The 24364-nt window shown below is 51.3% G+C and overlaps 1 protein-coding gene and 1 long non-coding RNA gene across 5 annotated transcripts; one reads left to right on the top strand and one right to left on the bottom strand.

The window, feature by feature from the left end:
* The first annotated feature begins 201 nt into the window (after positions 1 to 201).
* On the top strand, positions 202 to 24241 carry Fbxl19 (F-box and leucine rich repeat protein 19). 4 transcript variants are annotated; one of them, XM_031388435.1, is made up of 12 exons: positions 202 to 409; positions 938 to 2941; positions 4053 to 4253; positions 5605 to 5748; positions 5874 to 5960; positions 6040 to 6258; positions 6797 to 6829; positions 7893 to 8404; positions 17201 to 17364; positions 17445 to 17606; positions 22211 to 22429; positions 22539 to 24241. In XM_031388435.1, exons 3-12 carry the CDS (start codon positions 4077 to 4079, stop codon positions 22715 to 22717), a joined length of 1896 nt encoding a protein of 631 aa, XP_031244295.1. In that variant the 5' UTR covers positions 202 to 409; positions 938 to 2941; positions 4053 to 4076; the 3' UTR covers positions 22718 to 24241. The 4 variants fall into 4 exon arrangements, with proteins under 4 accessions (XP_031244295.1, XP_031244293.1, XP_031244296.1 ...); XM_031388436.1 differs by lacking the exon at positions 202 to 409 and adding an exon at positions 4459 to 4485 and having other exon boundaries at positions 2613 to 2941; positions 6797 to 6955; XM_031388434.1 differs by lacking the exon at positions 202 to 409 and adding an exon at positions 4459 to 4485 and having other exon boundaries at positions 2815 to 2941.
* On the bottom strand, positions 8320 to 10576 carry LOC116103036. Its single transcript, XR_004123366.1, has 3 exons — positions 10416 to 10576; positions 9811 to 10016; positions 8320 to 8562 (listed from the first exon to the last, which is right to left on the bottom strand). It is a non-coding gene; the product is annotated as an uncharacterized LOC116103036 (long non-coding RNA).
* Positions 24242 to 24364: the final 123 nt, after the last annotated feature.

The raw sequence follows: 24364 nt of genomic DNA on the forward strand, positions 1-24364 counted from the left end.
TCAACAAGGCATAAAGCAGTCCCTTTGGCAGCTGAGAGTCAGAGGAAGCCTCCAGGGCTGAAAAGACAAGGCATGAGGCTTCACACTCGCAAAGCCTACAATTCAGGCTGAGGAAATTTGGTCAGTGTGTGCGTCCTCTGTTAAAAGGAGAGAGGGCGCCCCCTGGGAAGAGTGCTGGGTAGAGATGGTTGGAAGACTCAGATGAGGACGGAAGAGGGGTGGGGGTTAAGATGGGGGTAGCCTACTCGTCAATTTTCTTTTCACAGAAGCTAACTGTCCGGCATGATGGATTCCTGGGCTTCCAAAACGGCTGGGGTGAAAGGGATCTCGAAAAACTAACTGCAGCCGCATGCCCCGTGCCAGAACTGGCTACTTTCTTGAATACTTTTAACGCTAATTCAGCCTTGAGGTGAGTATTAATCATACCCCCTTTCGGGTAAGAAACTGAGGTTTGCCGGGCAGTGGTGGCGCATGCCTTTAATCCTAGCACTTGGGAGGCAGAGGCAGGCGGATTTCTGAGTTCGAGACCAACCTGGTCTACAGAATGAGTTCCAGGACAGCTAGGGCTACACAGAGAAACCCTGTCTCGAAAAAGAAAAAAGAAAAAACAAAAAACAAAAAAAAGAAAGAAGACTTCCTACAATGGAAAGGAGAATTTGTATATTCCAAGGTCTTCTTCCTTGGGTCTGCACCACGTGTAAGGTATCATTTTGCAAAGGTTTTAAGATAGGAAGCATCGTGTGCGAGATGCCCAGTCTTTATAAGGGACAACAGCGTGGGATATACTTTCGGAGAGAACCACGCCTCCCTTGTCGCGACAATATAGGTTACGGTTGCGTTCTTTTAAAATATGAAATTCTCACCATCAGAAAGGGCGGATATTCTATACTCCCTGATCACTCCAATGTTTCTTTCTCACCCGCACTGATTCCCACAGGTGACATCAATTCTCCGCCACCGGAGAATGAAAGCTTGGGACTACATTTCCCTGCAAGCCCTTTAGAAAAGGAGGCCGAGAGCAAAGAGACTTTCCGTTTCCGTCCGCTTGCAATTTGGCGTGTTCGCGGTGATACATATTTTAACAGTAGCGTCCTTTCTCTGTACAACTAAAGCAGAGACTATATACCCCACCAGGTACTGGCACCGAGGGGCAAGCGACTAGGTTGCCATCTCCGCAGTAGTCCTTTCCTACACCTCCGCCGAGAATAGTATTAGCGGTTGGACTACAAATCCCATAGCATCGTCTGCTCCTTCACCCTCCATCTTTGTGGTAGTCCCCGCCCCGCTCACTTCCATTGTCTCGACAGAAGATAAAAGAGGGGAACGGGGAAGACTACAATTCCCGGCTGGCTTTGCATCATCCAGTGCGGGATTTTGATAGTTCAGGCGGGCGAGGAGCTCCAAGTGGTAGAATGAAGCGACCAGGAAAGGTTAGGTATCCTGCCATCTTTACGGTAGTCTCTTTATCCTCCCGGTTCTGGCATTCTTAAAGGAACATGGGAAGGCTAGAAAACTACTATTCCCATCCCACTTCATAAAATCGACTTATTAGGTGTACGCCCCTAGATCGCCATCTTGCTTGTAGTCCTCGTTTCTTTTCACCTTTCCATTGTTCCTGATGAGTAGAAATGGCAGCGGGAAGGCAGCAGATGGACTGCGACTCCCGTCAGGTACCACACGCGCGGAGGGTTGTGGACCAGAGGGCGTGTGAGTGCCTGGAAAGGAGGTCGGGTCGGGGTAAAAGGCCATCTTGCTTGTAGTCATCCTTCCCGCTCCTTCTCTATGTCCTGCTACGGGGAGTCTCGGGTCAACTGGACTATAATTCCCGCCATGCTCGGCTCCCAGCGTGGCATCCCTCTCGCCATCTTACTTGTAGTACCGGCTGGCACTAGTGTCTCACTTTTCCCACGATAGCGCTAGAATTTGGAGAACTACACCTCCCGTCGTGCTTTGCACGCGTTCGTCCTGGAAAGTAAAGGTGGTGAAGGAAGGAGGGAGAAGGGGGCGGGGTTCCTCTGGGAGAAGGAGGGAGTAAAAAGGAGGAGGAGGTGGGAAGAAGGGAGGGGAGAGGGAGGAGAGGAGGAAGGAGGAAGGAGCTGAGGAGGGATGAGAGCGGCGACCAGGGCCCGGGGCCGAAGCAGCGCGAGGCTAGGGGAGTAGGGGTGTTAAGACATCCCAACTACCCCCACCCCTTTCCTGCCTCTGCCCCATCCTTTCCTTATACCCTCCCATTTTAGGAGTGGATTTATTCAAATTTTATTTAAATCCTTATATCTTGAGGGTCGCGCGTTTGAAGGGGGGAGGGCGGGGGCGCGTGCAGGCTGGGGGGGCGGGGCCGGAGCAGCTTCCTTCACCCCCCTCTGCGCGCCCTGTCTCTGTAGGTCAGGGGGCCGCAGTACAGGGGCGGACCCAGGGGAGGGGGGCAGGTTGCAGCGACCCCCCCCTCCCCGGGAACCGGCGGTGGGCGGGGTTTGAACCCCGGAAACGGTGGGGGGGCCCCTGGTCTTTTCCCTGGACCCCTGGGCAGTTGGAGCTGGGAAGGGGCCAGTTAAGGGTCGGGGGCTTTTGGGAAAGGTGGGGGTGGGGAGCTGAGACTCATACCCGGGACTGAGTGGAGCCCGGGCAAAAGCTGAGCACCCTGCGCCCGAGGAGCCCCCGTTGGCCTGGGGGGGCTGAGGGACTGAGCCCCCCAGAGCAGGACCTCCCCCTGGAAGGGCCGCGCCGCAGCCCGTGGGAGGGCCTCGCCCCCGGCGCTCCCCATCTCCACTTGCTGCTGTCCCGGCCTCCGCCGGAGGGAGGGGCCGAGCGCCCTCGGGGGGCCGTGGACCCCGGCGTTCTGAGCGTTCCGCGCCCCGCGCCGCCCTGTCCCCCCGCCGCCGATGGCCGCCGACCCGCCGGGAGCTGCCGAGAAGGGAGAGATGGCTCCCGGGACACGTGTGAGGTGGGTTCATGCGGCTCCTCCTCACCCCCAGACCTGGGCAGCTCCCACTCCCATTCATCCTCAGCCCGGCCTCTCCTTGCCTTCCCCGCCCCCAGCCTCACCCTCCCTTTGCTCCAAACTCTTCTCCAACCTTCTTCCCTATAGCCTCCAACCCTAGGGAAGTGGCCTTCCTTCCCCGACCCTGCTGCCCCTTGCAGACCTCCCCCTCCACCCCGCCTCCAGTCGCCGCCCTCTAGGCCCCTCCCCGGAGCGCTGGAGGGCCCCATACCCTGTGGATGGTCTGGAAGTCCTTGGAAAGGGAGAAGCCAGGGGAAGCAGGTCTAAGACTGATTGGGAAGAGACCCCCTCCAGGCTTCCTGAGTCCATGTGGGATTTCAGAGGATCTGGTTTCCATGGGCAGGAGAGCCCCAGGGATTCCAGACAATTAGGGATGAAAAGCAGGCTGGTAAGATGTGAATGGGGGCGGGAAGACCTAAAACCGAGCCCACCTTCAATTTTGTTGAGATGTTAGGGCAGCTTGTAGACTCCCCAGGGAATCTGGGAGATTACCCAGATTGCCTGAGGCATCCTATTGGATAACTTGGGGGAGAAGGACTTGTGTGTGTGGGCTGAGAAGGGACACTAAGCATTTCAGGGGTGTCAGCCCTGGGAAGTTGAGAGCACACTGGGTCATTAGAAATGGAGTGGATTTGGTTAGAGTATCTAGGTTTGAAAGCTCTGGATGACTAGTACCCATGAGAGAGAAAGGAGAGAGGGAAGAGTGTGGTGCTTGCCCCCTGGAATCTGGAGGTAAATCTGTGAGGGAATGGGGGGTGGGGGGTGTTGGGTAACAGGTATGAGTTGGAAGTTCCCTGAGGTAATGCTGCAGATAGGAAGCCCTTTCCAGGAACCTGGCTTGGGATGTTAGAGGAGGGGCCTCAGTGTCCCTCCTTCCAGCAGGCGGGAGGTCTTGAGGGAGTGGCCCTCTGCTCAGGACACACACTAAAGGGCTGACCTTTGAGGGTAGAAGTAGAAGCTCTGCCCCATCAGAGGTGCAGTGAGCTTGCGGCCAGGAGACTCTCTTAGGCCAGGCTTTGCAGGCCTCTCTGACCTTACCACCATCTGCCTACAGCCCTCGGCGTTGCTGACGCCCCCAATGTCGTCGAGCAGCCGGGGACCGGGGGCCGGAGCGCGCCGACGCCGAACCCGCTGCCGTCGTTGCCGGGCCTGTGTTCGAACTGAGTGCGGGGACTGCCATTTCTGCCGAGACATGAAGAAGTTCGGGGGGCCCGGGCGCATGAAGCAGTCGTGCCTGCTTCGGCAGTGCACCGCGGTAAGTCTTGACCCCCCCACGCCCGGTACGTGGAACCTCAGGCATGTTTGCCCAGAGTACCATCAATGGGGGTGGGGGGCCTGAGTATTCTCTGGGTGTCCAGCGGCAGCTTCCCTGAATCTTCCCTATGGGTGCTGTTTATACACTCACTTCTGTACTTCTCCACTGATTTGTTTAAATGTTTGATTTTTGTCTTTGCGGAAAGTGGGATACACAGAAGAATCTGCCTCAGGTGTGTAGAAAGTTCAGCCCCTGCTATGTGCCCCTGCCCAGGTATCTGTGTAAAAGGGAGCCAGCTCTACCACGAGAGATAGCGTTTGCCTGTCTCCGGTCTTTCACACACCTTCAGGTGTCTTGAAATTGAGGCCAGGATCCCCCCTCTTGTGACCTTGAGCAAGTTACTCAGAACTTCAAGTGCCTTCTCTATAAAATGTTTCTTTCGCTGAGTTGCAAAGATTAGATAGTAGTATACTCTGAATGTCCTATTGAAAGGCCCAGCGGGCTAGTTATCTGGGAAACATGGTTTCTTTTCTGCCTCCCTCATCCTTCAGCCTGGGGGCCAGAACGCCTCTCCCCGGCAGCCCGCCTCTCCCGGGCAGCCCGCCTCTCCTCCTCCAGCTACTCCTTCCGGCTTGGCTTGCACTTTCACCCCTCAGCCCTTTCCCTTCCTTTGTCCCCCCAGCTCCTTGCCTCACCTTCAGATACTTCTCCCTTGATCTAGATCCCAGGCTGTCAGCATCCCTGATAGGGTTCAGTGCTACCATTGTCTTCCCTGAAGTCACATTGTCTGGAGACTGCTGCCTTTACCCTACGACTAAAGCGGCTGTGACCTTCCGTGTCCCATGGCCCTTTCCCACTGGTCTCACTGTGGGCTTCCAGAGTCATCCATGGACCGCCCCCTGAACAACCCCCAGACTTCTTTTTTTTTTTTTTTTTTTTTCGAGACAGGGTTTCTCTGTAGCCCTGGTTGTCCTGGAACTCACTCTGTATGTAGACCAGGCTGGCCTCGAACTCAGAAATCTGCCTGTCTCTGCCTCCCAAGTGCTGGGATTAAAGGTGTGCGCCACCACCACCAGGCACCCCCAGACTTCTTACTTCTGAGTGTTGTCTTTTGCTTGTGGTCTCTTCCACGCCAAGCCAGTTCTGAATCCTGTCTTAACACAATAATAATGACAGTAGCTGCATCTCAGCCCCTCATGCATTGTCTTGTTTTTAACAATGGTCCTGCAAAGCCAAGATCTTTCACCCCATTTTAGAGATGGAGAAGCAGCGAGGTATCTGGCCTGTGGGTTCTGAACCTCCTCCATCCTCCTTGGTTTTGAGGTCCCTGATGCCTCCTCTTTCCCAACAGCCCGTGCTCCCACACACAGCTGTATGTCTTCTCTGTGGGGAGGCTGGAAAAGAGGACACAGTGGAGGGAGAAGAAGAGAAGTTTAGTTTGAGCCTCATGGAGTGTACAATCTGCAACGAGATCGTCCACCCTGGCTGCCTGAAGGTGATAACTCTGGGAACCAACCCTGCAGCCTGGTTGGGGCAGACTATCAGGGAACAAGGAGGTAGGCCACACTGTCCCTGGGCACCCTGGCACCTTCCATCCATTATTTGGTCTCTTGCCTACAGATGGGGAAGGCTGAAGGTGTTATCAATTCAGAGATACCCAACTGCTGGGAGTGCCCCCGATGTACCCAGGAAGGACGGACAAGCAAGGTAAAGCAGGGGCTGAGATAGGGACCGGGTGGCAGAGCCGGAACTAGGTGGGGCCTCATCCCCAGCTTACACTTTCCAGGATGCAGGTGAGGGTCCAGGGCGCCGCAGGGCTGACAATGGTGAGGAAGGCGCTAACCTAGGGGGTGGATGGAAGCTGACAGAGGAGCCGCCACCTCCACCACCCCTGCACAGAAGAAAGGGACCCTTACCTGCTGGCCCTACCCCTGACGATGTGCCTGGGCCCCCCAAACGGAAGGACAGGGAGGGGGGGAATGAGCCCCCCACCCCAAGGAAAAAGGTGAGCAGAAGGGGAAGGCTGGTTTAGAACATGGGATTCTGGGAGCTGTAGCCTGGTGGGTGGGTTGGTTTTGGACCCAGGTCTTTTTTTTTACCTGACCTGGGAAGAGAGGCGGAGTGGATTCTCCCTAGAGGTATTTGTGAGTTGTAGTGGGAGCTATGGATGGAACATGCTCACTATGAAGAAGAAACACAAGCGAGGGGTAACTGGTACAGCCCAGGAATATTTGAGAGACCTGAAGGATTAGGAAGGAGCAACAGAGCATGCTCAAACTACTAGAGAGGCGGAGGGAAGGGCTCAGAAAAAGCCTGAGGGGGAAGTAGGGAGCTGAGGAGCATGCTCAGTAAGGCAAGACACTGATTACAAGGTTAGGTTGCTGAGCAGTCTTCCTAGGATGGGGGCTTCTGGGATTTGTAGTCTAAGAAGACGACGGGGGTGGGGTGGGGTGGGGTGGGGTTGGGGGGAGGACGGGACCTTAGTTTGGTTGTCAGATCTCTAATGGAGTCTCTTTCTTCCCTATATCTCCTTGCCCTGGTAGGTGAAAGGAGGCCGAGAGAGGCACTTGAAGAAGGTGGGTGGAGATGCCTGCCTCCGAGGAGCGGACCCAGGCAGCCCCGGCCTTCTGCCCCCCAGGGTTCTGAATCCGAGCCAGGCATTCTCATCCTGCCACCCTGGGCTCCCTCCCGAGAACTGGGAGGTGTGCCGGGGACCCCCTTCTTCCCTCCCCCTTTACCTCCCTTCCATCATGGATACTAAGACCTGTCCTTTCCTGCTCACTTTTTGTCTTGTCCTACCCCTACATTGTCCCCATGGACCCCTGGGAGGAGTTGGGTGGGAGTATAGCCTGGGTCCCGGTCGTAGGACCCCCTGATTTCCAGCAACCATTAGGGTAGTGTTTAGCCCATTTTCCTCAGTTTTCTAAGCCTAAGTGGAAAGAACCGAGTTTAAATTTCCTGCCAGATCACGGATTCTTTATATGGTCTTGGCAACTTATTATCTACTCTGGGCTGGCAAATGGCTTTTCTAATTTGTGAGATCAAGACAGACTACTTTCCTTACCCCTTCTCCCATTTCACAGACAGATAAATCCAATGAGATATAAAAGTAACGGGCCCAGAGAGGTAAAAGACTGGCCCAAGGTCACATGGCTAGGCCTGAATTCTGATACTCCTTTGCACTGGCAGTCTGAACACAAGGCTCCGCCTGTCCAAGTCCAATACCCAGAGCCAGTTTGTAACCGAGGACAAGTTGCCCCTTGAGTCAGAACAGGGATGCTCTACACCAAGACAGGCAGTGATTGCTTCCCACACCGTGGGCTTGTCTAGTCCAGCTGTTCCATGTTGTAGATGGTCAGCCAGGTCCTTTCTACGCCCCAGAATTGAAAAGGCAAGCCATCGCTTTACCCACGTGCTGGGAGGTTCATGAGCCATTGACTGACCCACCAGGCTGTCTGGACTTTGAATAGTGGCTTCACACTGTAGTGTAGATAAGGAAGCTGAAGTCCTGTGATGGACGGTTTGGGAACAATCAGGAACTTGGGCTGTCTCCCGGGGCTGTTCGTCCTCTACTCCTTTGGGTGAGTGGTTGGGGAAGTGCACTCTAGGACCTAGTACAGCTCACCTATCTCTTTGCAGAAACCAAAGCCACCTATTGCTTCTGCTGAGGGCCCCGCAGTGCCATCCCCATCACCACAGAGGGAGAAACTGGAGCGTTTCAAGCGAATGTGCCAGCTGCTGGAGCGGGTGCCTGATACCTCTTCATCGTCCTCGGATTCAGACTCGGACTCGGACTCATCCGGCACATCCCTTAGTGAGGACGAAGCTCCTGGGGAGGCCCGGAATGGGCGGCGGCCAGCGCGGGGCAGCTCTGGCGAGAAGGAGAACCGTGGGGGACGGCGGGCTATACGCCCTGGCAGTGGGGGACCACTGCTCAGCTGGCCCCTGGGCCCTGCTCCACCACCACGGCCTCCACAGTTGGAGCGGCATGTAGTACGGCCCCCGCCTCGAAGCCCTGAACCTGATACTCTGCCTTTGGCTGCTGGATCCGACCACCCTCTGCCTCGGGCTGCCTGGCTTCGTGTCTTCCAGCACCTTGGACCCCGTGAGCTGTGTGTCTGCATGAGAGTCTGCCGGACTTGGAGCCGCTGGTGAGTGGCCAGACAGGCCTGAGGACCATTGTTGCCGCCATTCTTGCTTGCTAAGTTGGTGTACTACAGGTCTCTGATTCTCTCCGAATCTTGGCCTTCCTTCCTGTGTCTATATTGTAATGTCATCCTTTCATAAGCTCACAACCTTCCCAGTGGCTCTGGAGAGAAGAGATAGTAGAACCACGAGTTTGAATCTGGACCCTGTGGCTCCAGACTATTTCCCTTTAGCATTTATATATGTTAAGAGTTAGCATGTGCCAAGTTTTGAGGTCTGTCTTCTGGAATTGTCTGATTTGTTCCCAGATTTCATTTGAGAACACCTTTACAGGTAGCCTTTGGCTTCTGAAGCAGCCATGGGTAGCATGGGCCTCCTGAACCAGCCACCCTTTCCCTCCTGACTTCCAACCCCCAATTGCTTCCTAACCTTGTTTAGAAATGCTAGTCATCCCTCAAAGCCTGTCTTCTTCCCTCTGATCCTGTCCCAACAAGCTTCCTCTTCTCTCAGGCTCCCACAGCATGCTGTTCCCCTAATGGAGCACACAGAGGCCTGGGGTTGGAGATGCATACTTTGTATCGATTTTTATCTTCATATCCCCAGCATAGCACAAAGGCAGTATGGATAGATGTTCAAGAAATGTTTCACTGAGTAAATTCAAGGCTTTCCCAGGACTCAGATGTCCATCAAGACTTCAACAATGTTGCGGCTCCAGCCCTCAGGAGGCTGAGGCAGGAGGAGCCTAAATTGGAGGAGACCAGTCACAAGATACTTTCTTCCCCACCCCCTAAAAGGTGGAGTTATCTTTGTTCACATCTTTGCAGACCAGGAGGGGGATGAGGAACCCTGGAAGCTTGCTAGTCAAGTTAGGGGGTAAATTCAAGCCCCACCCTTTTCCTTTGGGACAAGGTCTGGAGAGCTAGTTTTGCCTTTGGGTTCTGTGGAGTCAGGGAGGCTGGTATGCGAGGAGCCAGAGGCAAACGCCTCTGATACACTGTTTGCTCCAGTGAGTCTATGCCCTTGGGGTAGTTTTTTAACTTCCTCATGCCTTTCTTTCTTTTTTTCTTTTTTTTAAATCCTATTTCCTTCCTTCTCTCCCTTCCCTGTATTAAGACTTGAACCCATGGCCTGGTACATAGGTAATCTTATACCACTGAATTAAGTAGTAAGCCATCTTTTTTCTTTTTTCTTTTTGAGACAGGGTTTCCAAGTGGCCTAGGCTGGCTCTGTGGTCCTTTTACTCTAGAGTAGCTAGAGTTCCAGGTCTGCACCAGCGCCTAGCCTCGGATTCTTCCCTTTCATGTACAACCAGGATAGTTCTTACAGCAGTTTTGGTGAGATAGTACACCAGAACTGAGTAGAGTGGGAGGGGAAACATCTCAGGGCCCTAACTGTGGTCATTACTACTCACCTGCCCACAGATGCCCATTGAAAGACCAACATTTTAGTCTTCCCTGTGCTCTGGCAGAATTCACAGACAGACAGACGGAAGCACAGATGCAGTCACAGAAGTCTCAGAGGGTTACCACGCCATCTGAGAGAGTCTGGGAAGATGTTTGCCCATGCCTTTCAGGCTAGCTCTATGCTTGACACATGGGATCCAAAAAAGACCTGGTGCTGGAAGTGAACAGAGCAGAGAGGCTTCCAGCTTGAGCCCTGCGCCTGGCCTGTAGCTTTTGTCAGTGATGACTCATAGCTCTTAAGGTCTCTATTCTCACTTCTAAGTCTGGGATGTATGTTAATGTAGCTGGACCTAAGGTCCTAAGAAGGGTTGGCTCTAAGATGCTCCTCCACTTCAGGATACCAGCATCCAGACTCAGTGTTTTTATGTAATCTACTCAATCTCTAGATGATCTATGGTATCGAATGTAATGCAAGTGATACGTAAACATCTACTGAACTGTATAGTTTAGGGGATGACGAAACAAGTCTCCTACTGTACATAAGCAATCTGTTGTGAATGTTTCCATCATGGGCAGTTGAATTCTTGCCTGCAGAAGCCCAAGTCCTATTTACCTTGTGGGATTTAATGAGGCTGTTCCTGCAGAGTCCTCAGCAGAGTGCCTGAGGGTACTGAGCCCTCAGTAGAGGGTGCCTTCAGGTGAGAAGAACCAGCTGAGGGCAGAACAGAGACCCTGCGGGGACCACAGTGGGAGACAGGAAGCTCTGCCAGATCTGGTCACTGAAGCAGGAAGAGCAGGGAGGGGTACAGATTGAGACTTTGGGGAGGAGATGAGGAGACAAGGTCTTGCTGTGAACTCACAATGTCCTGCCTCAGTATTGCTCCTGGCTCAAAACCTTAAGGAAATAGAAATGGTACCTGGGCTTGGGCGTGCGAGTCTGTAATTCAACTGCTTGGAAGATTGAGGCAGAAAGATTGCAACTTCCAGGCTACACACTTCTCTAGGTAAAGGACCAGGAGCTAAGCAGTGGTGGGCACCTTTAATCCTCGCCCTTGGGAGGCAGAGGCAGGACTGCATTTGAAAAAGATAAAAAAAAGGGCGGTAGGGGCTTGGGCAGAGTTCAAAGTATTTGTTGTAAAGACTTAAGTTTCATGCCTGGAACCCACGTAAGAGGCAGGAGAATTCCTGGGGCTTGCTGGCCAGCCCGCCTAACCTGATCAACAAGCCCTAGTTCCAGGTAAAAGACCCTGTTTCAGAAGAGACAAGGGGAGTGGGGGATGGTTGGAGAAGTGGCTCATCCATTAACAGCATGTACTACTGCCCTTGCAGCAGACAGGAATTTGGAGCTGGAACTCAGCAGCAGAGCACTGGCTTCTCCAGGTTCTAGGTTCAAGCCTTTGGACTGCAGAAGAACAGCTTAGATTGCTGACTCATTGGCTGTGAAGACTGATTATGAGTGTAACTAAATTTGTGACCCAGGCAGGAGCCTGGATGGGAGATAGCAATATTCTTGAAGCTTGGGAATCTCAGAGGAGGAACAGTTTCAGCAGAGAGAACTTAAGGTTTGATCTCTTTGGTCTGAGAAAGGCTTGTGAGCCAGTCAGAATCCACTTCTGAGAAAACAAGGTCTGGTGCTAATTTGTAAGTTTTCATCCTGTAGGGAGCAGATTTGATAGAGCCGTGATTCTCAACCTTTCTAATGCTGTAACTCTTTAATACAGTTCCTCCTGTTGTAGTGACCCCCAAGCAGTAAATTATTTTTTCATGCTTTTAATCCCAGTACATGGGAGGCAGAAGCAGGCGGATCTGTCCACTCTGCTCTACTGAGAGAATTCCAGGACATCGGGGACTACACAGAGAAACTCTGTCTCCAAAAAATAAAACAACAATAACAACAACAACAAAAAAAACCTTGCTACTGATATAAATTCTAATGTAAATAGATGTGTGTGTTTTCTAGTGGTCTTAGGTGACCCCGGAAGGGCATGGGCCCACCCATAGGTTTAGGACTCCTGTGATAGAGCAGAGACCACATGAGTGAGAGCTAGAGAAATAGTAGCCCAAGAATTTGGGGGATCAGAAAAAGGGATCCTACATAAAGAAAGGCTGAGGAAGGAAGGAGTGACAGGCAGCAGTGGGTGTTGATAGGAGGTACAGGAGGTCAGGAACCAAAGGTGGCCACCGGGTTTACGTTCAGGGTCTGGGAGGAGTGTTTACCTAATGTCCAGAAGATGGGTTTCATTTCCAGCAAAACACACACATCTAAAACCTCGATGTGTTTAGAGAGGGAGACAAAGGCAGAGTCAAAGGCATCGTCAGCAAAGACTTAATCCATTGAGTCCCTGGTCCCTGAGAAGGTGCCTGGTATTCACTGGCCACTGAGGCAGTACTGAGTGAGGGAGCATACATCAAGAAATGGGTGTGGAAAGAGGTAGAAGAGGGTGTAGCCGGAGCAGAGAGGGTTGTAAGTGGGAGAGCAGGCACTGGCAGGCTTTCCTGTCTGGTGGCTTTGATTATTTAGAACTGGGAGGCAAAGGGCGGGCAAGGGGGTTGTGGAGGAGGTGTTGATACACTAGTAGACACTACCGTTTTCAAGGACATGGGCAGAGAAGGGAGGAACGAAGGGACTGGCACACGGTCAGGGATGGCTGGTGGGAGAATGGAAGGCTGAACAGTGTCTGGGATCCCAGAGAGTTCTTCCAAGGGAGAACTAGCTGTGATCTCCGCCCACAGTGAAGCAGAGTCTGCCCAGAGCACTTAGTTAGGGCTGGCCCAGCTCTGTCCCCCGGGGGCTTCTGCAAGATGGGGTTTGAAACTGCAATGGAGGTTTTACAGGAAGAGGTTGTGGGCTTGGCTGCAGTCAGGAGGAGGATGTTCAGGCCTGCCTAGTCAAGAATTCTTGTGTGTTCTGTCTCGTCAGTGCCACTTGTTTCAGTGCGCCCCCCCCCCCCTGGTTTGGAAAGCCATCCATGGCTCTTTGTCACTTCAGCCAGTTCCCTATCCCATTGGACATAGGACATATGCTGGACTGCAGTGAACCCCTTCCTGTGTTCTTTGTTGGTGCTACAAGCCTTTGAAGTCAACTCAACCCCATTTTTTTTATGGCTTGGGAAATGGAGGCCCAGAGAGGTCCAAAGTGTGGAGGTGGAAGAGCTGGGCTTAGATCTCCACAGCCTACACTCTTCAGCTCTGGTTCTGTCTCTGACTGAGTGTGGCCTGGCCTCGCAGCCCTCTTCAGCCTCCCAACGGCTACCCTCGTTTCGTTGGTAGCCTCATTCTTGCCTTTTCCCAATCAGGATTCAGGCTCCGTCCATGTAATAACTGTGGGTCCTTGAACGAGGTTTTGGGTTTGCTTTTAATTCATTTGTATATATGTGTATGCTTGTGTGAGTTCATGTGTACCACAGGCATGCGTGAGCGAGTTGGACTGGAGCTTCAGACACTTGTGAGTTGCCATGTCGGCTCTGAGAACCAAATCAGGGTCTTCTGCAAGGGCAGTAAGTGCTTAAGTGCAGGGAACTGGCTGAAGTAACTGAGCCCTCTTTCTGGCTCTTGAGTTACTTTTTTTTATAACCTTCCTGGGCCTTAAGTTTCTTTTCTTTCCTCTTCTTTCTTACTTTCTTTCTTTCTTTCTTTCTTTCTTTCTTTCTTTCTTCCTTCCTTCCTTCCTTCCTTCCTTCCTTCCTTCCTTCCTTCCTTCCTTCCTTTGCTGGCCTCTAACTCAGAAATCTGCCTGCCTCTGCCTCCCCAGTGCTGGGATTAAAGGCGTGTGCCACCACTGCCCAGCAAGTTTCTTAATTGTACAAAGGTGGTGGTAATCATCTTGCTCGGATGCTGTGCACTCGAATGCTCAATGCATAAAAAGTGCTGTGTAGTAAACCTTGGGTAAACACATGCTATTATTAGTCTGTAGTCATCAGCACCATTGTGGTAAGGTGAATTGTCCTCATCCTTGCCTCCTGAGTTTCCCAGAGCGGCCATGTTGTCACGGTCCTGGGCAAACCCTGCCACATGGAGTAAGGGTGCTCTCTTCCCAGTCTCGTCTCGGGCATTGCCTCAGTAGCATGTTCCCCTTTCCTTCTCTGAGTTGAGGTACCATGTCTTTACCATCTAGGTTTTCCCCAGTGGTGTCTTTGCCTTCACATGCCCAGAGGAAGCTAGATACTCCTGTCAATAGGTCTTCAACAGTTGTTGGCTACCACACTGAGATTTAATCCCTGTGTCTTGGTTGGGACTAACTGCAATGGGGTGAGTTGGCTTTAGCCAAGAAAATTGGGAGACTTTCTAATGGATCTGGGATAGGTGGCCTCCCCAGTAACACAGAATGTACCAGAGTGTGTTGGCACTAGACACCATGGGATGCCTGGATAGGCAGGTAGGAATTCTAGTCTGACTTTTGCAGAATACCTATACAGAAACAAAGTTGGGGACCTGTGAGTACCCTCAAATTAGGGTTTTCTTTCCAACTGTGGACATACCAGAAGGCCTTCAAAGAGTGGAGCTCCTGAGCCAGGAGTCAAGGCTGGATTGAGAAGGGCTTTGGACTTAGCAGGAGGTCAGAGTGCCAAGGGGGAGGGGCTGGCTGGATGACGGTCTGCTCCTGTGTTTTTTTCTGGTTAGAATTGGAGAGATGTTTGTTTCTTGGTTGAGTGGAGGGAATGAAGAGGGGAGACTGGAGTGGCAGAAAGGAAGAATGAAGGGAGAGCATTAGAGGAAGGTGGCAGAGGACTTCTTCAGACTGAAGCCTGATTTGTCGCCTTTGTTGAAATGTATTCCAGCTGTGGAGTGTTGGCGGGTTTTTTTGTTCCCCCATGGGGTAGAAGAGGTTGATGGTCGGTCTGTCTGTCTCTCTCTTTCCCTCTCCCCCCTTGGGGTAGAATCATAGTATGTAGCCTTTGTAGACCTCAGACACGTGATGGATGCTCTTCTTGGCCTCCCTGGTGCTGGGATTGCAGGAGTGCATGTCAACATCCAATTTGTTTATGTTTTGAGTCAGGCTCTGGCACCACCGTCCAATGTGACTTCAGACTCCCTGGCTGAGTGATGCCCCTGCCTCAGTCTCCCGAGAAGCTCGGGCTACCAGCATGTGCTTTGTGACCAGTTACCTGACCCTCTTAAGTGACAGTAAATCAAAACTAAATCTGTTACTTTTGAAAAGGAAGTCTAGCTGAGTGGCTGTAGCTCATGCCTTTTTGGTCCCAGCACTTGGGAGGCAGAGGCAGGCGGATTTCTTGAGTTGGAAGCCAGCCTGGTCTACAGAGTGAGTTCCAGGACAGCCAGGGCTACATAGAGAAAAACTCTGTCTTGAACACCGCCCCCCCTCCCAAAAAAAAGTCTATTGGGAGCTCTTGTTTCTTTAGTATCTTTTGAATCTGTATTGCTTAATGGCTATAATTTTTAGGTAGCCTACATCCATAGCAACCCCTAGCTAGAATGTAATGTTTTCATGGCATTTATTTATTCATTTGTGTGCATGCACGTATGTGTGCGGTGTATGTGCGCGAATGTGTATGTATATGTAGTGTTCAAGAGTGGGGTGGGGTGTGGTGTCATTAAGCTAGGCTTTACCTGCTTGGTCTCTACTGCTCTTGGTGACAGCGTCTCACTGTACAGTATAGATGGACCTTTTAAATTTCTTTCTTGGAGGAGGTGTGCATTGAGCAGATAGCTGCAGAGTCCCTTCTCTTCCCACCTTTCAGTGGGTTCTGGGGATGGAATTCAGGCAGGCTGGCTGGCAGGCTTACTGGCAAGCATTTTACTGCCCGAGCATCCCTAACCCTTATGTTTATTTTAAGCTTCCCGTTTGTGTGGACCACTGACTGCTGTTTTGTTTTGGTTAAGACGGGATCTGGTGGTTGAGGCCAGCCTTGAGTTCCTGATTGTCCTGTCAGCACCTCTTAAGTGCTAGAACTGAAGGCGTGTGCCACCGCTCCCAGCACAACATTAGTTTTAAGTGCAGATAGAGGACAACTTGAGATAAATTCAAGCCAAATATGACACAGGCCCGAAATCCTGGTCGAAGTAGGGTTCTTTGGTGGTGGTGTTTTTGGTTTTTGAGACAGTGTCTCTACATTGTCCTGTCTGTCCTGGAACTCATTATGCAGACTAAACTGGCTTCAAATCCCAAACTCACAGAGATCCACCTGTCTGTGCTTCTTGAGAGCTGGGATTAAAGGTATGCACCACCATGCCTGCCTGCCCCACCTCAAATTCTAAAGTAGCCTAGACTAAATAGTGGATTCTAGACCAGCCTGGGCTCCAGTGTGATAACCTGTATCACAAACAAACCAAAAAAGTTAAGCCCTTGTTATGCAGAAAAATAAATATGGAGACAAATTAGAGTTGAGTAATTCCTCTTTCAACCTAAAACTTCCCTATCTCAACCTAGCCCTGCTGCTCTGCTCTGACCGCCCATTAGTTCAGTGGGAATTTCCTGACTCAACTTTGAAATTTTCTGAAGTAGACAACCTTGGAGGAACTTCAGTGTATCACAAGATGTTGGCAGCTTCCTTTAGGAGAGACGGGGAGGGGGATCACTTGATAAAATATTTGGGAACCCTTCCGCTAATGGCATGTTGGACTAGTTGAGTCTTTTGGTGTGCTAGACTCACACCTGTCTACCTTTTTTCAGATTCGTGTATTTACATTTATTGCTCCAGTGCTTAGGACCTCCCAGGCCTTCCATAAACATTTAATGAATAAATGCAAAATAGGAATGAGTCCTTGAAGTAGTTTCACACTGGCTTGATTCAGTCAGTCAATGTGTGTGTGCTAACTAACATGTACTTTGCCCCTGCCTTTAAGTGTGTCGAATGCTGAGGATCCAGAAGTGAAAAAGGCTAAATCTGCCCCGGTGGAACTTAAACCTAGTGGGGGAAACTCTGTAACTTAACAGACAGAAAGTATCAGGGCTTAAGTCCAGCATTGGCTACACACATGGCCGAGGAAAGCTGAAAAGTGCCTGTGAGCTGTCATAACTTAGTAAAGGAGAGAAATCAAGAACCCCAGAAGTAGAGTCTGGGGGCTGCTTTCAGATCTCTTTTGCATTAGTCACATCAAATAGTGTGTATGGTATTTGTGTGGCTATCTGGCAAAATGCTTTATAAGTTAGAAGGTCCATGAACTATAATTACTTCATTTGATCTTACAGCAGCCCTGTGGGGCAGGCCCCTGAATCATTATCTTTTGTTTATAAGTGAAGTCCTTCTGACTCAGAAAGGAATGGACTTGCCCAGGGTCTAACTTCTAGTTTGCAATGAGGTGGGGTCCTAAATCCAGTCCTTTGGGCTGGAAGCCAGAAGATTCTTGCATTCCTTGGAACAGGAGAGAACTGGGTGGCCTGACTGGGTTTCTAGACACTTGGGGCTTAGGACTCTGTCTCCCCCCTGTGGCTGGCAGGTGCTACGACAAGCGTCTGTGGCCTAGGATGGACCTAAGCCGGAGGAAGTCGCTGACCCCACCCATGCTTAGTGGGGTGGTTCGCCGCCAGCCCCGCGCTCTGGACCTCAGCTGGACAGGTGTCTCCAAAAAGCAGCTCATGTGGCTCCTGAACCGACTGCAAGGTAGGATGGTGATGAGTCAGGACAGATGGACACAGAGGCTGCTGCTGCTGGTGGTCTAGCGCCTGCTTCTTTCGTTCTAGGCCTGCAGGAGTTGGTGCTTTCTGGGTGCTCCTGGCTCTCCGTCTCTGCCCTGGGCTCGGCCCCACTGCCGGCACTGCGGCTCTTGGACCTCCGCTGGATTGAAGATGTTAAAGACTCCCAGCTTCGGGAGCTGCTGCTGCCCCCACCAGACACCAAACCAGGTTTGACCACCACGATCATCTGTAGATGGGTTAGCTAAAGTGGGTATAGGCGCTGAAGCCTCTGCTGATGGATGGGCCAGGGGTCAGAGTGAGTAGTTAATAAAGGAATGGAAGAAGACGGGCGTAGGACTCATCCTGACCATGGCTCATTCACTTTCCCACTGTGTGCTTTGTACTAAGTCTTAAAAGGGTAGGATTTCCCTCATGAGGGAGGAGAAGGCCTCGTGAGGGGTGATGGTGCTCAGAGCATTCTCTCTGGACCCAGCTGTGTCTTTATTGTAGAGGCAGGAAAAGCACCCAGAAGGGCACAGCTGTCTTGTCACCCTGTGCTCTGTCATTCTACTACTATGAGTAGGACCACTTTTTTTGTTTTCTGTGCCCAGGGAACTCAGCCCCCTGTGCATGTTAGTCAAGCACTCTACCACTGAGCGGGTCGGTTTTTGTAGTTAGTGTGGTTTTGCACGGGATCTTATTCTGTAGACCAGGCTGGCCTCAGACTCACAGGAGATGAACTTGTCTCTCTCTCCCATGGGCTGTCTGTTAGTTTGAGCCATCACACCTGACCACTTCTTAGTTTTCATTTCTGGTTTTGAGACAGGTTTTGTTCTGTAGCCCAGACTGTCCTGGAAGCAGGCTGCCCTGTGATGCCTCCTGAGTACTGAGTTTATAGATGTGCACCTCCATCCTTAGATAAACCAGCATTATGCCATCCCTGGATTTCAGCTTTTTCAACCTTCTTGTGAAGTTCTCTCCGGTCTTGGGACCTTTTTCTTTCCCCATCTTCTTTGCCTCTTAGGCTGTTACCTTCCTCCATCTAATTAACAGCTGTCTTTTGTAGAAGTATTTCTTTGGAGGGGAAGGCATCGCACTTGGTATTTTTTAGTCTTACTTTTTAGTTCTCTGAAGCCATGAATTCATGGTAAGAGGTGTCCGTTTTGGTGGCTCTCCCCAAGTGTGATTCTAAGCAGAGCAGTGTGGCTGGGGTGTCAGTGAACCCAGAGTCCTCCATCTTTGCTGGCCTTCTTCTGATCCTTTGCTCCCTCCCATTCCAGGAAGCTGTCTCAGCTCTGAGATTATTTAACATGGTCAGATTTCTCACTCCTAGGACATACAGTCATGCCCCTGCCCTTCTTCCCACAGGTTCTAAATGACCTTTCTTGCTGCTGGTAGGCTGAGCTGTGGCCAGTCTGTGAGTGTGCTCCTTCTCTAGGCTGTGAACTCCTCAAGAGTCATGTGGAGGGTAGAACTCCGGGCTTGCCAAGCTAAGTGCCCACAGAGGTAGTACAGACAGAAGCTGTATGTTCAAGTGCCAGACCGTAGGGAGCAGTGCCAGCAGCCTTGGTGTTGCTATTCATTGTCAGGGTAAAGTAAGTATGGGTTTTCAAGAAAATCTCTATCCAAATTTCAATATTAAAATGTCCTTTTAGTGGCTGGAGAGCTGGCTCAGTGACTGCTCTTCCGGAGCACCTGCGTTTGAATCTTAGTACCTACATGGTGGCTCACACCCATCTTTAATTCTAGTCACAGAGGATCCCTTTTTTGCTTCCTTGGGCACTGTACAGATGTGGCATATATGCAGAAAAAACACCCATACACTTAAAATGTAGCCAGGCAGTGGTGGTGCATGCCTTTAATCCCAGCACTCAGGGAGAAGCAGGCAGGTGGCGCTCTTGAGTTCAAGGCCAGCCGAGGCTGCAGAGCTAGTTCTCTTCCCACCCCCACCCCAAATAATAATAAGATATTCTTTCTGTTATTCACTATATAAGCCAGGCTTATGTAGTGGTATGGTGGCTCACTGTCTAGTCCCATTACTTCTGAGGCAGAAACAAAGGCAATGAGATACATTTGAGGCTAGCCTGAGCTAAATATTAAAATTCCGTCTTAAAAACAAATTTTAAATAAAGAGTAATTCTTTTTTTAAAAAAAAAAAGATTTATTTATTTATTATATCTAAGTATACTTGTCTTCAGCAGAAGATCTCATTATGGATGGTTGTGAGCCACCATGGGGTTGCTGGGATTTGAACTCAGGACCTTTGGAAGAGTAGTCAGTGCTCTTAACCACTGAGCCATCTCTCCAGCCCCAAATAAAGTGTTATTCTAATGGAAGCCTAGCAGTGCATTCTTGTGATCCCAGGGACTTGGGAATTTGAGGCAGGAGAATCAGGACTTTAGGCAAGCCTAGGCTACTTTAAGACATTTGTTTCGGAAGGTAAACGAGGACACAGCTTAGTGGAGAGGGTTCACCCTACATACATGTATGAGGTCCTATGTTCAGCCCCCATACACACACACACACAGTTTTAGTACTATGCAGATGCAACATGCTACAGCACATTTTTGGAAACTATCTTGGGTTGTGACATCTGGTGATTTTTTTTTCAGAGCCAGACTAGGGCCTGGCAGGTGACTATGGTATTGTGATAAGATGAGATAAGAGTGTGTGAGTCAGCCCTGCCTGGGGTCCTGGCTCTGTTACTTTGTAATCAGGTGCTCTGGGATCCTGGCTCTGTTACTTTGTAATCAGGTGCTCTGGGGTCCTGGCTCTGTTACTTTGTAATCAGGTGCTCTGGGGTCCTGGCTCTGTTACTTTGTAATCAGGTGCTCTTGGACAGGTAGGTGACTTTGTGACCTGAGCCTCACGTAGTGTTCTCATCTGTAAGCAGAGATGATCAAATAGAGGCTTGACTTCCTTTTGAAAATTTTTATTATTTTAAATTATATGTTTGTGTAGGGGTATGTTCACATGAGTGCAGGTGCTTACATGGGTCAGAGGTGTCAGATACCCCCAGAACTGAAGATACAGCTGGGTGTGAGCCATCTGATAAGGGTCCTGAGAATTGAACTCAGGTCTTCTGGAAGAGTGATATATGTGGTTAACCACTGAGCCTCAAGGCTCGGCTTCTTAAAGTGTAGTTAAAGGCTCAGCAGTGTCATCATAAGAGAATTTAGAAGAAAAGTACACCTAAGATCTTGGGCCTCGTGCAGTTCTGGGCCTGCTGCAATTCTGGGGTAGGGCCAGCAGTCTACCTCAGGGACCTTAAGACAGTAGTGTGGGGGTAGGAGGACTCTGAACCCTTTCCCCTGAGGTAGGGGAGGAGGCTGCCTCTGGACTCATTCTGCAGTGGCTAGCAGTCCCTTGAGCATAGGTCATCCCATTAGAGTTTTGTGGACAGAGCCACTTGTGGAATGTAGCCTCAGTGTTTAGGGATGAGGTTAGGTTTGAAGCTGAAACAATGGTGGGACTCAGAGAGATCAATGTTGTATCAGGGAGTTAGCCTGGCCTCGTTAGTTTTCTGTTGCTGTGATGAAACATGAAGTCCCCAAAGAACTTCAGGGAGGAAAGGATTGACTTCATCTTACAGCTTATAGTTCATTATGAAGTCAGGGCAGGAACTCAGGCAGGAAGTGGAACGGAGGCCATGGAGGTCCACAGCTTACTAGCTTGCACTCAGTGGCTTGCTCAGCCTGCATTTGTTATACTACTCTGGTCTACTGGCCCAGGGTGGCACTACCCATAGTGAGCTAGGCCATCTCATAATCATGAATTGAACATTGATTGAACATTAAATGAACATAAAAGAACATGCCCTCACAGACTAGCCTGCAGGTCAATCTGGTGGCAAACATTCTTTTTTGTTGTTGTTTTTGCTTTGTTTTGTTTTTTGAGACAGGGTTTCTCTGTGTAGCCCTGGTTGTCCTGGAACTCACTCTGTAGACCAGGCTGGCCTTGAATTTAGAAATCCGCCTGCCTCTGCCTCCTAAGTGCTGGGATTAAAGGTGTGTGCCACCACTGCCTGGAGGTGGCAACCATTCTTAAACTGACATTTTCTTTGCAGATGAAGACATAATAGCTTGTGTCAAGTTGACAAAACAACAAAACAAAAAGCCTAACATGCACACACCACCAGGGAACTTCAAGTAGAGGAGAGATACTATTCCATTTGTGTTTGCAAACAGTTTTCTTGATACAGAAAGTAGATCGGCCATTGTATTGTAGCATTTGGGAGGTAGAAACTGGAGAATTGTTGCTAATTTGAGGCCAACTAGGTCTACACAGGCAGTTCAGTCCAGCCAGTTACATAGCAAGGGTGTGAGGAGGGTGTCTGCAGTCAAACCTGGTTCTAGTGCAGAAGGAACAAAAGGAGTTCAAGCAAGACTTTAGTTGAGCCAGAACAGTGACTTCAGTAGTCATGGGGAGTTGTGGAAGGTGCTGTTTATTGGATAATGGGTGAAAACACTGAGCATCCTAGAGGGACAAAGCATTGAGCAAATGCTTTGAATTCCTGCTTTCTTGAAACTGACATTTTTATGGAGGGAGGAAAGGATCCAGAAGGAAAAATGTATACAGTGTATCAGATACTGGAGATGGGGGCTTAGGACTGAGAGGAATGCTGAGACTGAGAGCTCTCCCTGGAGGCTTCCCTGAGGGTATAGGAGCAGGTCAGATGAGATGCCATTTGGTGCTGTGGGTGTTGTGGAGAGCCAGTCATGTGGAGCAGCAGCAGGGGGGAAGACTCACATGTTGGGAGCAGGTGTGGGGCAGATAATGAAGAGCATGTGGGTAGGCTAGGAGGGGCCGCTAATGCTACTTTATCTGCCTAGGGCAAACAGAGAGTCGAGGTCGACTGCAGGGGGTGGCAGAACTTCGCCTAGCAGGCCTGGAGCTCACTGATGCCTCCCTGAGGCTCCTATTGCGCCACGCTCCACAGCTCAGTGCCCTGGACCTGAGTCACTGCGCCCACGTTGGGGACCCCAGTGTCCACCTCCTCACAGCTCCTACTTCCCCTCTCCGAGAAACACTGGTGCACCTCAATCTTGCTGGTAAGTGCGATCCCTTGTCCGCCTTGCTTGCCTGGCGGTGTGGGCTCCCTGTCTACTGTGTGCTACCTACTTACCTGTCTAGTCTCAGCTGCCACTGCCTCATCCCCAGGGTGCCACCGCCTCACGGACCACTGCCTTCCACTGTTCCGTCGATGCCCACGTCTTCGCCGCCTGGACCTACGCTCCTGCCGCCAGCTCTCACCTGAAGCTTGTGCCCGGCTGGCGGCTGCTGGGCCCCCTGGCCCCTTTCGCTGCCCAGAAGAGAAACTGCTTCTCAAGGACAGCTAGTTGGGCGCCTATGCCTCCTTCCCCCAGGACTCAACAAGAGAACGTGGACCTCTTGCCTTCGTTTCACCCCGTTGGGAGGCCAGGTTATTTCTTCATGACTTGGCACTCCTCAGTTTAATGACTTGGGATTCCTGCCCAGGGACTTGAGCCAGCCTTCCCTCTCTCCCACCTGCACTGTTATCTCTGGGGGTCTTTGCTTCCCACCTCTCCCTTTCACCTGCTTCATTATCCATCCCCTCGGGGGAGTGGGTCAAGAGGTACTGGGGAGGTGCTGAGCCAAAGGGATGGTGGGAAGGGCTGTGAAGGTGCAAGTCTTGAGTAGGGAAAAATGAGGTGACATGGTATCTTGTACACAGGATACTGGGGGCTGGGGGAGGCGATGGATGGGTGTGGGGAGGGCAGAAATTAGACCAACAAGGGTTCAGGGAACAAAGACCAGTTGGGTGGGATGGGGGGCCAAAAAGGGAAACCAGAGGAGCAATTGGGGATCCGGGTGTCAAGATAGGGGGCGCTACAAGCCAGGAAATGCCAGAACTGGGGCTGGGAGAGGAGCAGATGTGGGGATAGTACCCTCTGTGTAGGGTTACCTCTCTCCCCTTCCCTCGACCCAGATTTCAGTTTTCCCCGACCTTGACTCCTTGAACGTCACTGAAAATGGCAGCTATTGCAAGGAGTAGGGGCCACGGGTCTACCTGCTGTTAAGCTCGGTGGCCGGGGGGAGTGGTGAGGGGTAGCCCAGACCCCTGCCTGGCTCTCTACACAATACTTGAACATTCATCTGTACTGAAGTGTTACTTGAACCGGGGCAATCTCGGACTTGGGGGAGTGTGATGTGAGGGGACCAGCTTGACTGAGACTGGGCTAGTGGGTACCCAGTTTGGACTGTCCCACCCTTAGCTCTCTTTACTGTCTTGAACAGCTCCAGCCTTCCGACTTGAGTTGGGGTGGGGGGAATGTCAGCTTAAAGATGGGCAAGATGGGACTCCTCCAGTTTGGCTCTTCCCATTCTTTCATCGTCATGGAAACTTGTGTCCCATTTGCCCAGGGAACTGCCACTCCTGGTTGCCATGGAAATAGCAGCCAATGGACACCTCCGGAAATCAGTGCTAAGACTGGAAACGGTCCTTCTTAGTTGCTGTGGGAACTTAGTAACAGACTCTTGGCACCTCCTCTCTCCCCACCCCTTTCCTTCTTCCAGTGTGGGGGTGGGGGTCTCAAGAGCCTGAGGGAGGAGTCGGGTCTAGGTCCCACTCAACTTAGGCCAGGGGGAACTGGATTGTACCACATGGGGGAGGGGGGAGGGGAATCTATCCACATACCTCAGGTAACAGGAAGGTGCGCGGGTTGGGGGCGGGGCTGGGCGGACCAAAGGCAGGAGGGGGGGCCTGGGGTTGGAGAAAGGTGGGGCCGCTTGCGGGAGGGGAAGAGGCACCCCGGCAAGGGGCAAGTGGGGGGGCCCAGCCGGGCTGGACCCCTAACCCTACAAGTCTGTACAATAAGGTTTGCTATAAAACTCAGAATCCAGCCGGGGCGGCCGACTTTCTGTGTCTGTCTGCGGTATCGAGCCTGAGTGGTGCATAGGGATGGTGGAAGGGGCTCCCAGGGTCACTTGGGGAGGAAAATGGGCTTACTTTTCCTGAGATGACT

This window comes from Mastomys coucha, unplaced genomic scaffold, assembly GCF_008632895.1.
Source record: "Mastomys coucha isolate ucsf_1 unplaced genomic scaffold, UCSF_Mcou_1 pScaffold21, whole genome shotgun sequence".
Taxonomy (NCBI): domain Eukaryota; kingdom Metazoa; phylum Chordata; class Mammalia; order Rodentia; family Muridae; genus Mastomys; species Mastomys coucha.